This window comes from Artibeus jamaicensis, unplaced genomic scaffold (assembly GCF_021234435.1).
Source record: "Artibeus jamaicensis isolate MK-2021 breed Jamaican fruit bat unplaced genomic scaffold, CSHL_Jam_final contig_354, whole genome shotgun sequence".
Lineage (NCBI taxonomy): Eukaryota > Metazoa > Chordata > Mammalia > Chiroptera > Phyllostomidae > Artibeus > Artibeus jamaicensis.
In genome coordinates, this window is record NW_026521803.1 from 8,046,539 (window position 1) to 8,060,229 (window position 13,691).

At 35.7% G+C, this 13,691-nt stretch overlaps 1 protein-coding gene across 1 annotated transcript in view; it reads left to right on the forward strand.

The window, feature by feature from the left end:
• The window catches only part of MIB1 (MIB E3 ubiquitin protein ligase 1), a 128,608-nt gene that overhangs the window by 91,624 nt on the left and 23,293 nt on the right, over window positions 1-13,691 (forward strand). The window contains exons 13-15 of the mRNA XM_037161549.2: window positions 7,334-7,466; window positions 10,105-10,191; window positions 12,175-12,336. Coding sequence (XP_037017444.1) covers window positions 7,334-7,466; window positions 10,105-10,191; window positions 12,175-12,336 — 382 coding nt within the window. The remainder of the gene's footprint in view (window positions 1-7,333; window positions 7,467-10,104; window positions 10,192-12,174; window positions 12,337-13,691) is intronic.

A 13,691-nucleotide genomic window follows, 5' to 3' on the forward strand; every position in this document is an offset into this window, starting at 1 on the left:
GCAGTGAAAGCCTGTCTGTATATTTGGTCCCATGAGGAAGAATTGTTTTAGTTTTAAAAGGGAAAATCCATAGGACAAATTGAATGTAGTAGTAATAAAGGAGGAAGAGGTCTAGAATGATTCCTGGTTTGTGGCTTGGGTAGCTGGTTAAATGATAATAAGATTAACCAAAATCAAGAATATAGGAGGAACATTGGGAAGAGGAAAAAAGGGGGGAGTTAGTGTTTTTACTCTGTAAGGTACAGATTTATACTCTCAGAGTTGTCATAACTATTACATTAAAAAGTACTAAACATTTTACCTATATTATTTTCTTTAATTCTCACAACCTTACAGTATTTTATGGAGCTATCTACAGAAGTTTTGGTATTAGTTATGAATCATGGCCATTTGTTGCAGTTGGAGATATGAAATGGATTATGGGTGAGAGTGTGTGGTTGGGGCTTCACAGGGTTAGGGTGTGGACCTCAGCTTTAAAGATCCAGACTAGTTAGGCTTCAGCGTAATTAGAATATACTAATTAACTTCTAAGACAGTGATGTGTAAGTCAACATGCCAATGCTACTTACGAAGAAATATTCTTGTTAAGTGGATGGTAGTATTCTATGAAAAGCTAAATTAAAGTTGGAAATTGGTGAGCAAGATAATTGGTTGGATGATCTTAATGAATGCTATCATCAACCTGTGATAACTTCCATATGATAATGTACTAAACACAGCATTTTTCTGATTCTACTGGAGGGCAACTTGGAATACTGAGGTTGCTTGTCCAGGAACTTGCTCTGTTGGATAATGCTGCCTGTACATGGCAAATTTTTTTTCTCACTTTTTTCTCCAGGCTTCATAGAAACCATTTCTTCACTTTTCTAAACCAATCATTACTTTTTAAAGAAAAAGGCATATTTTAATCTTTTCTATTGTAAAAAAATATATTTTTATTCCAGTTGGACATCTGGCTCTCTCCTACAAATCTCTTTTTCTGTACTTGTTTGTTATCTGTATGTTGTACTTAATTAACTATTTTCTGACCTGATGTATTCACTCATTTGCCAATATAACACTGATTCTATGGGAAATCCAAAATTATGATTTCTTCTTAAAATACCTTCCTAGTAGTATAAAATTTTTTTAATAAGTTTAAAATGAGGCATTTAGATTAACTAATGTCAAATTCTTTCAATTTTTACTTTTATGATATATTTCTTAATCTCAGGATTGCTTGAGAGGAACACGGTTATTTTCATATGGTTATTCTGTAGTATAATTTACAACATGTGTGTAAATGGGACTAACAGATTTCTTCTGCAACAAAATCTTGCTCTCTAAAAAATGTGAATTTTGCATTTTAACACTAGAATTTAATTTACTTGTAGAATGTGATCTAGAAGGGGCTAGGATTATTTTTGTCACTTCCAACAGTAGCCTGGAATTGCTACTGTCCCCTGTTCTGACAGTTTAATTACACATATTGTACAAAGAGAGTTAAAAGTAAAAAGACAATGCAGTAAATGAGAGAGCAGAGAGGCAATAGGCTTTTAAGAATACAAATATATTTTTTGTTTAAATGCCTTAATAACTTTCTGGTCCATTGGCTTTTCCTTCTGAGGGACTGCAGCTTTCCCTTCACTTGGGAAATGTGAGACTGGAACAAGTAAGTGATGGCTCACCCCAGCCCAGCAGGCACCTTATATTCAAAGGAGGAGTCACTCCTGAGTTACCGGTCGTGTAATATGGGAATATACTTCTGAAACTGGAATGAGAGATGGTAGGAAATGTGGTTCCATAAGGATCAGCTTTTCAGAAATAATAGAGAATGTTTAATAATGTGACTAATAAAAAACTCAATGGAATTAACATGAACCACACTTTATAATTTAAAACTTGTAACATATATCTTGCCTACAAGGGTAATGTGGCAAATTAAGAGGTTTTTAGTACAGTAAGTTTAAATATTAGTGTTTTAACTTAAATTTTTTGAGAATTAATATGTATGTATTTAAGTCAAGTACTACCACAAAGGTTATATTGAAGGAGAATTGTCTTCTGCCTTATTCCTTCTTATCTCTTTGTCCCTCTACCAAATAGCTTACAACTTATCCTGAAATTTCTTAATTTATATCATAATTTTTCTTTAAATTAATAATGTATTTACATTATTTTTAAAAAGTACATTTTTAATAAAACTTTTCATGTGATTTAATATTGCATTTTTAAAACTGTCAAAGAATTATAAAACTCCTATAAATTCTGTGTATTGCATGGCCAAATGTGTAATAGATAATGTATGGCGTTAGCATCATGATTATGTCAAGTCCAAATGTTTAGAAGTAAAATGGTGTATGAGCACTTTTCCCCATTAAAAATCTGGGTCAGCCCTGGCTGAATGGCTCAGTTGGTTGGAGTGTTGTCCTGTATACTGCAAGGGTTGTGGATTCAGTTCTGGATCAGGGCACATTACCTAGGTTTCAGGTTCGATGCCCTGTCTGGGTACATACAGGAGATAACTGATCACTGTTTCTCTCTCTCTTTCTCTCAAATCAATAAACATATCCTCAGGTGGCGATTTAAATAAAAATCTGGATCAAAGTCTATAGAATATCTAGTATTTTAATCCACTGAATGAAGAAGATTAGAATCCTTTATAATTACTGAAAAATGAACTAAAGCAGGAAACTTTAGCTTTTGTAAGGTCTATGAATGTGATTTAGGGGTTTGTAGACTTAAAATTATAGATTAAGATTTTTATGAGTATTTCTCTGGGGGGAGTAGTCCATAGCTTTCCATAGATTTTCAAAGATGTCTGTCACACCTAAACAATGACCGTAACTTTAGTAACAACCACTAAAGGGTGTCTTTAAGCTGTGATTCTCAGTATACTTTCGATCATAAACCTGTTTAAAAATCTGACAAAATTATAAACTTCCAAATTTGAGTACAATTTTCAAGGTGTTTGGGTCCTTTAAAGCCTGTTCTCAGACTTCGTGGACTTTTTAAGTGGGATTCATGGTCCACCGCCATTGAGGAGACACGTTCTGGGTCCTGTTAGGCCTTCGTCTCATCGTTAGAGACGTGCAGTTTCATTTACACATGTTCTTACTCTGTGTCTTCAGGCTGTTTCTCTCTGTGTTCGTAGCATTTCTGTATTTCAAGTTTTTATCTCAGATATATCACATTAGGTAACATGTATCTTACTAATATTTCTTTACCTTTTATATTTTATTGGAACAGTTTTAAAAGCTTTTGTTTCCTGTATTTACTGCCTTTTTTATGTGTGGGGCAGTTATCTTAGTGTACTTTTTTAAAAATTAGTGGACAAATATGTTAAGGGAGATTCTTTTCCCCAATTGTATTATAATTTTTCCACATAAAACATTTCTTTTCTTCTAGCTGGTGTGGCTCCATTGGTTACAGTAAAGTGAAGGGTCACAGGGTGGGTTTTGGTCAGTGCACATGCCTAGGTTATGAGTTTGGTCTCCTGTGGGTGCACGAGTGAGAGGCATTGATTTTGCTCTCCCTCCCTTCCCCTCTCTCTAAAATCAATAAGCATGTCCTTGGGTGAGGAGATATTATATATATATATATATATCTTAATAAAACATTTCTATTAAGAAAAGTTGCTGATGCTATAATAGCTGATGCTATTATTCTCTGTACCTTCTCTCCCCTTCTCCTCCCACTCCCCTGTTGCTAACCCTCCATGTGATCTCCATTTCTATGGTTCCACTCCTGATCTAGCTGTCTTCTAAGTTTGCTTTTGTTTTAGGTGTGGTTGTTAAGAAGTGTGAGTTTGCTGTCCTTTCACTTTTCATCTTTTTTATCTTTTTCTTAGATAAGTCCCTTTAACATTTCATATAATAAGGTGGTAATGCACTCCTTGAATTTGATCTTATCTGAGAAGCACTTTATCTGTCCTTCCATTCTAAATGAAAGCTTTGCTAGATAGATCAATCTTGGATGTAGGTCTTTGGCTTTCATGACTTGGAATACTTCTTTCCAGCCCCTTCTTGCCTGTAAGGTCTCTTTTGAGAAATCCGCTGACAGTCTGATGGGGACTCCTTTGTAGGTGACTGTCCCTTTATCTCTTGCTGCTTCTAGAATTCTCTCTTTCATTTTAATCTTGGCTAATGTAATTATGATGTGCCTTGGTGTGTTCCTTCTTGGGTCCAACTTCTTTGGGACTCTCTGAGCTTCCTGGACTTCTTGGAAGTCTATTTCCTTGGCCAGATTGGGGAAGTTCTCCTTTATTATTTGTTCAAATAAGTTTTCCACTTGTTGCTGTTCCTCTTCCCCTTCTGGTACCCCTATAATCCGGATGTTGGAGCGTTTAAAGATGTTCTGGAGGTTCCTGGAGGTTCCTAAGCCTCTCCTCATTTTTTTGAATTCTTATTTCTTCATTCTTTTCTGTTTGGTCGTTTTTTTCTTCCTTCTGGTCCACTCGATTTAGTCCCAGTTTCCTTCCCATCACTATTGTTTCCCTATGCATTTTGCTTCATTTCACTTAGTGTAGCCTTCAGTTTTTCATCTAATTTGTGACTAAAGTCAGCCAGTTCTGTGAGCATCCTGATCACCAGTGTTTTAAACTGTGCATCTGATATTTTGGCTATCTCTTGGTTGCTTAGAAATACTGGTTCTGGGGCTTTGAGCTGTTCTTCTTGAGCCATAATGTTTTGGTCAGTTCTCGCCTGTTACATATGAGGGGCGGAGCCTTAGGTGGTCACCAGGGTGGGGCAATTCACGTTGCTAGGTTGTGATGCTGTATGTGGGGGCGGGGTCAGAGAGGGGCAGTGGTGTTTTTTCTGCTCTCTCTCAGATTTCAGTCCTTTCTTCCACTTCCCGCAAGCAAAGTGGGCCCTTCTGGTGCTGGTTCCCCGGGTATGTGGACTTGTGCACCCTCTAGGACACTGTGGGTCTCTCCAACAAACTCTCTGTGAGCCTGGGAGCCTCTCCCGGCACCTCTACCCCCCAAAAGTTTGGTGCTTTTAGGCTTTAATTCCCGGCGCTGGGGCCCTGGTTTGCGCGGTCTGTCTCACTGCTTGCTCCTTTGCCTGGTTTATTGGTCTGGATGAATAGTTTGTTGTTGTCAGACTTCCATACAGTTCAATTTTCTCTGTTTTGGTTGTGTTCTGGTTTTTAAATATTTGTTGTTCATAAACTTGGTTGTGCGAGGAGGTACAGTGTTTCTGCCTACCCCTCCAGCTTGACCGGAAGTCCCATTTGTTCATTTTTATTTTGTTACCCTTGCATAGGGAGACATATCTGAAAACGTACTGCTATGAGCAATGTCTGAGATTTTGCTTTCTGTGTTTTCTTCTACAATTTTTATGGTTTGGGGTCTAACACCTGTCTTTAGTCCATTTTGAATTTATTCTTGTGTGTGGTGTAAGAAGGTGGTCTAGTTTTGTTTTTCTGCACACTTCTGTTCAAATTTCTCAGCACCATTTTTGGTAGCTTTTTAAAAAAATTATTTATTTATTTATTTTTTTATTTTAAAAAAATGTTATTTGATTATTTTTCAAGTACAGTTTTTTGTCTGTTTCTCCCATCCCAACCCCCCCCCACCCCGTGTTCCCCACCTCCCTCCCACTTCCACCCCCCTTAGTTCCTGTCCCTGTGTCCTTCCTATTTGTTCCTCCAAATCCCTCCCCTTTTTCCCCTTAAATTCCCTTCCCTCTCCCCTCTGGTCACTGTCCCCTTGTTCTCTATTTCAGTATCTTTGTTTTTATTCTGCTTGCTTGTTTGTTTTGTTGTTTAGCTTCCAAGAGAGATCATATGGTATTTGTCTTTCAACACCTGGCCTGTTTCACTCAGCATAATGCTTTCCAGTTCCATCCATGTTGTTGCAAAGGGTAGTAGCTCCTTCTTTCTCTCTGCAGCATAGAATTCCATTGTGTATATGTACCACAAGTTTTTGATCCATTCATTTATTGATGGGCACCTAGGTTGCTTCCAACTCTTGGCTATTGTAAATTGTGCTGCTATGAACATTGTGGTGCATAGGTTCTTTGAAATTGGTGTTTTAGGATTCTTAGGATGTAATCCTAGCAGTGGAATTGCTGGGTCAAAAGGCAGGTCGATTTTTATTTTTCTGAGAAAATTCCATACTGTTTTCCACAATGGTTGCACCAGCCTGCAATCCCACCAACAGTGAACTAAGGACCCCTTTTCCCCACACCCTCTCCAACATTTGTTGTTTGTTGCTTTGTTTATGATAGCCATCCTGACTGGTGTAAAGTGGTATCTCATTGTGATTTTAATTAGCATCTCTCTGATAGCTAACGATATTGGGCATCTCTTCATTTGTCTCTGGAGGTTCTGTATGTCCTCCTTGGAGAAGTGTCTGTTCAAGTCCTTTTCCCATTTTTTAATTGTGTTAGATGTCTTCTTAGAGTAGAGTCATATAAGTTCTTTGAATATTTTGGAGATTAAACCTTTGTCTGAGGTATCATTGGTAAATATGTTTCCCCATACAGTTGGTTGTCTTGCTAATTTAATACTGTTTTCTTTAGCTACGCAGAAGCTTTTTATTTTGATGAGGTCTCATTTGTTTATTCTTTCCTTTGTATTCCTTGCTCTAGGGGACATATCAGTAAAAATGTTGCTGCGTGAAATATCTGAGATTTTCTTGCCCATGTTCTCCTCTAGGACTTTAATGGTGTCACGACTTACATTTAAGTCTTTTATCCACCTTGAATTTATTTTGGTGTATGGTGTAAGTCGGTGCTCAAATTTCATTTTTTTGCACGTAGGTGTCCAGTTCTCCCAACACCATTTGTTGAAGAGGCTATCTTTACTCCATTTTATGTTACTGCCCCCTTTGTCGAATATTAATTGACTGTAGAGGGTTGGGTTGATTTCTGGGCTCTCCGTTCTGTTCCATTGGTCTATGTCAGCACCATTTATTGAATGAACTATCTGTAGCCCATTATATATGCTTACTTTCTTTGTCAAATACTAATTTACCATAAAGGTGTGAGTTTATTTCTGGTCTCTCTATTCTGTGCCATTGATCTACATGTCTATTTTTATGCCAATACCATACTGTTTTGATTACTATGGCCTTATAGTATAGTTTCATTTTAGGTAGTATGATTCTTTCCATTCTATCTTGATTTTGTTCTCCAATCAGTGACAGTTTGTTTATCTCTTAAATTATCAAAAAGTGTATACTTGAGATTTAGAAAAGTTGAGTTTTTGTTTGCCTATATGTATAATTCTTTTTAAAAAGGATTATTTTCATTTGACTTCAAAAGTTGCTAAAAATATTTTTCTCCAAAAACAAATAATTAAATATCAAATTATGTAAATATCAAAATAACACAAATTTGATTTTCAGTGCAATGCGTGTTTTACTCTCTAAATTACCAAGACCATGGATTGTGGATGAGAAGAAAGATGATGGTTACACTGCCTTGCATCTGGCTGCTCTTAATAATCATGTGGAAGTGGCCGAATTGTTGGTACATCAGGTAGGAAAACCAATGAAAAGATCATTGCCATCCATTTATTTATTCATTCATCAACCACCTTTAGTATATTACAGTAAAATCCCATGATGATGCAAATTCAGAAGAGTAAATATTCATTCTTTACATAACTCTCATTGTTAAATGGAGGGAAGGGTATGTGTGGGTGTGTTTGTACCTCTCAGTCCCTGGTATTCCTTCTGCACTGTCTTCCTGGATTGGTCCAATGAAATGAACATCAGCCAAAAGGGATTTCCCAGAATTGCAGCCACTGTTGTGGAAGTATTAATAAGCAACAGGCCCAGGAACCATCATATTGATATCTAAGCTGGTATGGCCAGTCCCCATCAAGTAACACTAGGTTGAAGCCAGGATCTGGGGATTCAGTTAATGATTACTGCTGGACCCCCGGAACCTGTGGCTGGATAGTAGCACACACTCACTTTAGTCATCTTATTCATCTTAGAAGTTTTTATGGCTGAATTTTTTCAGAACCTATTTATTGCAGTTTTATGATGTTTTAGTGTATTTAGCAATTTTTAAAAATGCTTTAATCAAGTATGCCATATGGAAGCATGGAAATTATCAAAGAATTATCTTTCATCCCTGACTTCAAGGAATTTACAATTAGGAAGATGAAACAGCAGAAAAATTTAGGAGATGGTACTTCATGTGTAATTAAGTACCAGTTCATAAGATATACCCTCCATAAACTACAGAAGTTGGGATAAAGAAATATTTCAAAAGTTAAACTACGTTTCCTCTGACATTTTAAGCCTTTATTATTATAACTAATTCTCTTAGAAGTAGTGTAAGTTTATGATACATTCTTTTTCATTCTTATCTAAATGATAGCCCTTAAGCCAATACTGCAGTGCCTTGGTTGTTGTTGCTTTATAGTAAGACTTGAAATCAGTGAGAATAAGTCTTCCAACTTCTTTTCATTGTCCATTTATATTTTAGAATCAGATTGTTAGTTTCTATTAAAAAGTCTTTTGGGAGTTTGATTGTTCTTGCACATATTAGATCTATCTTTAAGTTTTGATGCTATTGTAAATTGTATTGTTTTACATTTTCAGTGTACAATTGTGTATTATTAGTATGTAAAATATAATTATTTTTAGTGTATTGGCCATATATCCTGTGATATTGCTTAAATTACAATTGGTCATTAGGGAAACATTATATAATCAATCACATTGAGATATTACTAATCATCAATTATAATGATTAAATTTAAAAGGCCAGAAAAATCAAGTGTTGATTAGGATGTGGCACAGTTAGAATATACAAACATTGCTAGTGTTTTTTCAAAGCAGCCATTGTGAAAAACAATTTGGCAGTTTCTTATAAAGTTAAACATATATTCACTATACAACCCAGCAATCCCACTCTGGGTATGTACCCAAGGGATATATAACCACGCAGATACTCATTATACTAAATAGTTGTAGCAGCTTTATCTATAATAGTCCCAAATGGGAAGCAAGCCAAATGTTCATCAGCTAATGCCTGGATAAACAAATTGTGGTACATCTATACAATGCATATTACTTTGGGAAATCTAAATGATGGAAAAGTTCAGGAAACTTGGAAAGGAAGTTCCTTACTTTCTGCATTTATATGAGAACAGATATGATAAGAAAACAAGTTGAGATTAGGTACTTCATCATTCACTCAAAGAAACACAAACAATAAAATTCCATTTTCCAGAAAATGTCATAGCATTACTGGAGTTTCAGCTGTATCTGACGTTCTAAGAAAGGGCACAGTTGGATATCAGAGTTGTAATCAGAGAGCATGAATGGTTCTAAGACATAAACAGAATGATAAAGTTTATCTTCTGAACCCGTAGCCTTTTTCTTAATTTCCTTTTTTTTTAAATTTATTATGCTGAACATTGTTAGGCAGTTTTGTACATGTCACTTTTTTAAATCTTCACATTAACCCTGCGAAATAGGTTGCACTTATTACCACTTTGGAGCTGAGAAAATAAGTATAAAGTGGTATAATGCTTGCTTAATTTCATTTCACAAAGCTTGTAAGTGACACTTGAACGTAGGTTTCCTGATGTCAAGTTTATTGCTTTTGCTTCTCAGTCCCTCTCCTCTATCTCCGCTTCAGCTGTTCTCATACAGTCCTTAGTCCTTTAGCTATCCCAGGACTCAGGTGGGACATTCTGCTCTTCCTTTGTAGGTATTTTTGTATACTAATTCAGTGTTGTCTTCTCACCTTCAAGCAAAGTTCCTTTTCACTGAAAGTGGAAAAGCTCAATTATGCAGCAACAGGAAGTGACCTTGTTAGGTCATTAAAGTATGTCTAAATCCTATGTGAAGACTTATTCATAAAACTTTTCAGGAAATATTTATAGTTAAAAGGTGCTGATTATCTCCATTGCTTTGTAATGGAGATTGAAAAGGATCTGGGTTTATTTCAAACTTGCTGTTTTACTTCAGAAAGTTTGCTGCCCTTTTAATTCTTCCTGTATTACCTGCAACTGTTACCATATGAGAACATATGCCCCAGCTAGAGGAGTGGGAAGTGGTCAACAGAAACCAGTGTTATTTACTGCTCCGGAAAGAGTTACAGTTTTAGTGTTTTTCACTGTTGTCAGATTTTAATTTTGTAAAATTTTTTTAAGGGTAATGCAAACCTGGATATCCAGAATGTGAACCAACAGTCGGCCCTACATCTTGCCGTCGAGCGACAACACACACAGATTGTTAGGGTAAGTGTTTACTCACATGAATCTTAGTTTACAGTGGTATTGTATTTTATTTTATTTTTTAAATATATTTTATTAATTATGCCATTACACTTGTTCTATTTCCCCCTTTCATTCCCCTCCACCCTGCACGGTATTGTATTTTAACCATATTTCTAGAATGTTTTGAAAATTAAAGAAACGTATTGTTAGATTTCACAAGAGGCATAGTTATATGTAAACATTATGATTTTAGACTCTTATATCAGTTTCATTTATAGTATGGAAAATCTTAAAACTCTGATACTCAAAATTTTAATGCTTTTGTTGCCAGATTTGTGAATTCCCAGAATATTAAATCAGAGGATTTCAAAATAACATATAAATTAGTTTTTTTAAAGGGCACTCCCTCTTGTCCTGGCCGCTGTGGCTCAGTTAGTTGGAGCATTGTCCCGGAAACTGAAAGGTCATGGGTTCAGTTCCTAGTCAGGGCACATGCGTAGGTTGTGGGTTTGGTCCCTGGTTGGGACATGTCTGGAAAGCAACCTGATCAGTGTTCCTCTCTCACATCAATGTTTTTCTCTTTCTCTGCCTTCTTTCCTCTCTCTCTAAAATCAGTAAGCATGTCCTTGGGTGAGGATTTTTTTAAAAGTACATTACCTCTTAATTTATATAATTGAGACTGAACTATAATTAAAAGCTTTGGCTGGACATTGGCTGACAGATTCCAAAGAAGCTGAAATGTATGTATTTTACTAATCTGGTGGTTCCAGACAAAATATTTGAAAGATTATCTGTTTAAATTTTTTGACAGAGCAGTGATTCTTAAAATTTGGCCACTGAACCCATAACATCAGCATCCCTTGTGACCTTAGTAGAAAAGTAAATTCTTGGCCCTCACCTCAGACCAACCAAATCTGAACTTCCAGGGGTGGGAACTAGTAGCAATCTGGTTTAACAAGTTTTCCAGGTAATTTTGATACACATTCAAATTTGAAAAACTGGAGTGCCCTGGAGTGATATTCTGTGTCACCTTTTTGTAACAAAGTAAAACCAGGTAAACAAATAACAATTTGCCAAACCAGTTAAGGCTATATGTCTGAGATTGGTTCTGTATGCTTTGGTAGCATTTGTAGAAAGGATTAAGAAAACTATTAGAGCACCATAAACAAAGTGTTGCCCTGGCCAGTGTGGCTCGCTTGGTTGGAGCATTGTCCCATACACCGAAATGTTGCAGGTTTGATTCCCAGTGAGGGCACATACCAGGTTGCAGGTTTCATCCCTGGTTGGGGATGTATAGGAGGTAAACAGTCAATGCTTCTCACATCAATGTTTCTTTCTCTCCCTCTCTCTAAAAAGCAATGGGAAAATGTCCTTGGGTGAGGATTAAAAAGAAAAAAAGCACCGTAAGCAAGGTCTTAAATAAAGTTACATTTACTGCTTAAAAATACCTATTGAAATACATCAATTCTGCATTTTATGTTGTAGTTTAGCAAACTTCACATTAAAAAAATCCTTGTTAATAAAACTTCTTGATTTATTTATGATATTTGGACTTCTCTTATGTACCTATACTTGGACAAAATTGAGCAAAGAGAATGGAATAAAAAATAACTTCTCCTTGTTTGTTTAAATAATAGAAGAATTTTGACCATTATGAGTTGGTCCTTTTGGAAGTACTTAAAATATTCCCCCTCACATATTTAAAATTAATAGGAAAAAAACATCTTAAATTTCCTTCAGTTACCTCGATCTTAGAGTTGATGAATTAAACAATATATGGTTCTCATTTCCTTCTGTTTTCTTTAATTCAGTATATTTGAATAACTAGAAGTCGTCACTATTTGTAAGGAGCCACGAGGCTCTAGAGTAGTAGCAAGCAAATATTTAGGAATTATTAGCTTTAGTGGCAGCCCCTTCAGGTAGGTAGGCTGAGTTATTTTACATATGTTGTAATTTCTTGTGGGTGAGGATACTTTAGCAAAATGAGATGTCTTTCTCTTTTAGCTTTTGGTCCGAGCAGGTGCTAAACTAGATATTCAGGATAAGGATGGGGATACTCCTCTGCATGAAGCTCTGAGGCATCATACCTTGTCTCAGCTACGTCAGCTGCAAGACATGCAAGATGTGGGAAAGGTTGATGCTGCCTGGGAGCCATCCAAAAACACAGTGAGTAAAGGATCTTTAATTCACTATCGCTGGAAGTCATTTTCCTATTGACTACTGATATCAAGCATCATTTAATGCAAGATCTTATGTGTATGGCTGATTTAACCTGTATCTGATAAAAATATTTTATCAGAGCTACATATGTAGAAATTTAATTTATGCACCAAATACTAGTCAGAGCTAACTATATTGCTTCACATTCTTCCTAGAAGTTGCTTGGTTCTTTGATTTTGACTTTAGCTCTTCAAATAGATGTATTGTGGTATTTGTTGTGGTTTAATTTGCATTTCTCTAGTGACCAGTGATACTGAACATCTTTTCATTTTCATGGGCTTTTTGCCACCTAAATCTGTTTGGTAAATGTTTGTTCATACCATTATTCATTATTTTGTTGAGTGGTTTCTTAGTATTGAGTTTTGAGAGTTGTTATAAAATTTGAATGCAAGTTCTTTATTAGATTTGTGATATGATGTACATGTTTTCTTACAGCCTATGGCTTGTCTTTTCATTCTTTAAACAGTGTTTTAAGAGCAGAAGCTCTTACATTTGAGTAACTATTTTTTCATTGTTTCTTGGCTTCTTGTGTTCAATCTGAGAAATCTTTGTCAAAGTCAAAGTTGGTAAAGTTTTCTTCTGTTTTGTACTAAAAGTCTATAAAGCTTTAGCTGTTATTTTTAGGTCTGTGATTCATTTTGAGATATATATATATAACAGTTTGTGGAATAATGGTCTTTTTGTACTCAATCACCTATTGTATGCTTATCCAAAATCATTTATCAATATTTGTGAAGCCTTTGTGGATTTGATACTCTGTTCTGTTGATCTGTCTGTAGCTATTGTTCTATGTCTTTAGCTATGTGATGCCAGCCCTCTGTCTTGATTACTGTCGCTTTATAATAAATGTTGAAGTCAGGTAGTACAAATCCTCTAACTTTATTCTTCTCCAGAGTTGTTTGTTCTAAGTCCTTTACCTTTCCATATGGATTTTAGAATTGTTTTTAAGAATGTTAAAGGGATTTTGAGACCAAAGTATATGAGAATTGCTGCCTTTTTATATGACCATGGGCAAATTCTCTAACTCCTGTTTGCATTATGTTTTCTTAATTTAAAATGAGGGAAATGGAGTAACTGCCTTTGTAAGGTTGTGAAGATTGCATTAATTTATTCATGGAGAAAGTGCTTGAAATAGTTCTTGGTTTATAGTAGACACTCCATGAATGTTAACAATTATTATGACCATTTTCAGATAAGATGTTTGAATAGCTAGTTCACATCATATCAGAACCTGATTTATCTCATTCTCCATTTCTTGGTTCAACTCCTAGGTATTGGCTCTTTCTCACTTATCTCTCCCC